Source organism: Sphaeroforma arctica (genome assembly GCF_001186125.1).
Source record: "Sphaeroforma arctica JP610 unplaced genomic scaffold supercont1.11210, whole genome shotgun sequence".
In the NCBI taxonomy this organism is placed as follows: Eukaryota; class Ichthyosporea; order Ichthyophonida; genus Sphaeroforma; species Sphaeroforma arctica.
In genome coordinates, this window is record NW_014029348.1 from 1 (window position 1) to 854 (window position 854).

The 854-nt window shown below is 45.3% G+C and overlaps 1 protein-coding gene across 1 annotated transcript; it reads right to left on the minus strand.

The window, feature by feature from the left end:
* Positions 1–411: 411 nt before the first annotated feature.
* SARC_17567 (hypothetical protein) lies at positions 412–747 on the minus strand (the record flags this gene model as incomplete). Its single annotated transcript, XM_014288341.1, has 1 exon — positions 412–747. A coding segment is annotated over one exon (336 nt), but the record flags the coding sequence as incomplete, so codon positions are not given.
* Between the last annotated feature and the right edge of the window lie 107 nt (positions 748–854).

The window sequence follows — 854 nt, forward strand, 5'->3', positions numbered from 1 at the left end:
ATATATATATACACATATATCCGTGCATACATTTTCACCTATGTACACTATACACATAGACATACTTGCACACGCGCGCACGCATACACACTCACACACGCACCCACTCTTACGCACACACACACATCCACACCCCCCTTTACAGTTATGCTTTTATTGTTGAATACTTGCTCATAAATTTGACAATTTAAAGTATAGTAACGTCGACTTGTGTGCATTCGGAAGCTGATCGATGTCACTTTAGAATACAAAAACACAAGCACCCTACCCACTACAACCCTGAAAAACAGTCGATCTGCCACCACCGTAGCCATTAAATTAACTCCAGGTGCTTGTCATAGCAATACTGAATCTTCAGCCACGGGTCAGGCTATTTGTTTATTGCAAACTCGCCGGCAGCAGATAGCTGTACTAGACCAGAGTAGACCCATGGAAGGACACCTTAGGTCCCACTGAGCGAGAGCGCGGGAACACGATTGAAGCCAAGACATTTGGCCGTACCACAGCCGCCCAGGCTAGCGAGAGTCCTGGTGCCATCTCTTCATCTTCATCGTTATCTACATCTGGTCTCCTGTTTGTATACTCGTCGTCATCGTCAATGTCATCGTCAAGGTCTAAACATGTCCGTGTGGTTGCTTGTGTGCTGTGTGGCGGGGTGGTTGTGGTGGCTGTGGTTGTGTTTGGTGTCTCGGCCTTTGTGGTGTGTTGCAACGCACACAGTCTCTCCTCCAGATCTTCGATGGACTCCTGGGAACAGGGGTGGGACATAGTAGGAGTAAGATTGGGATATAATAAAGTATATGAGAAGGATGACAAGGAATGTAGAATATATATACATATATTATATATATATA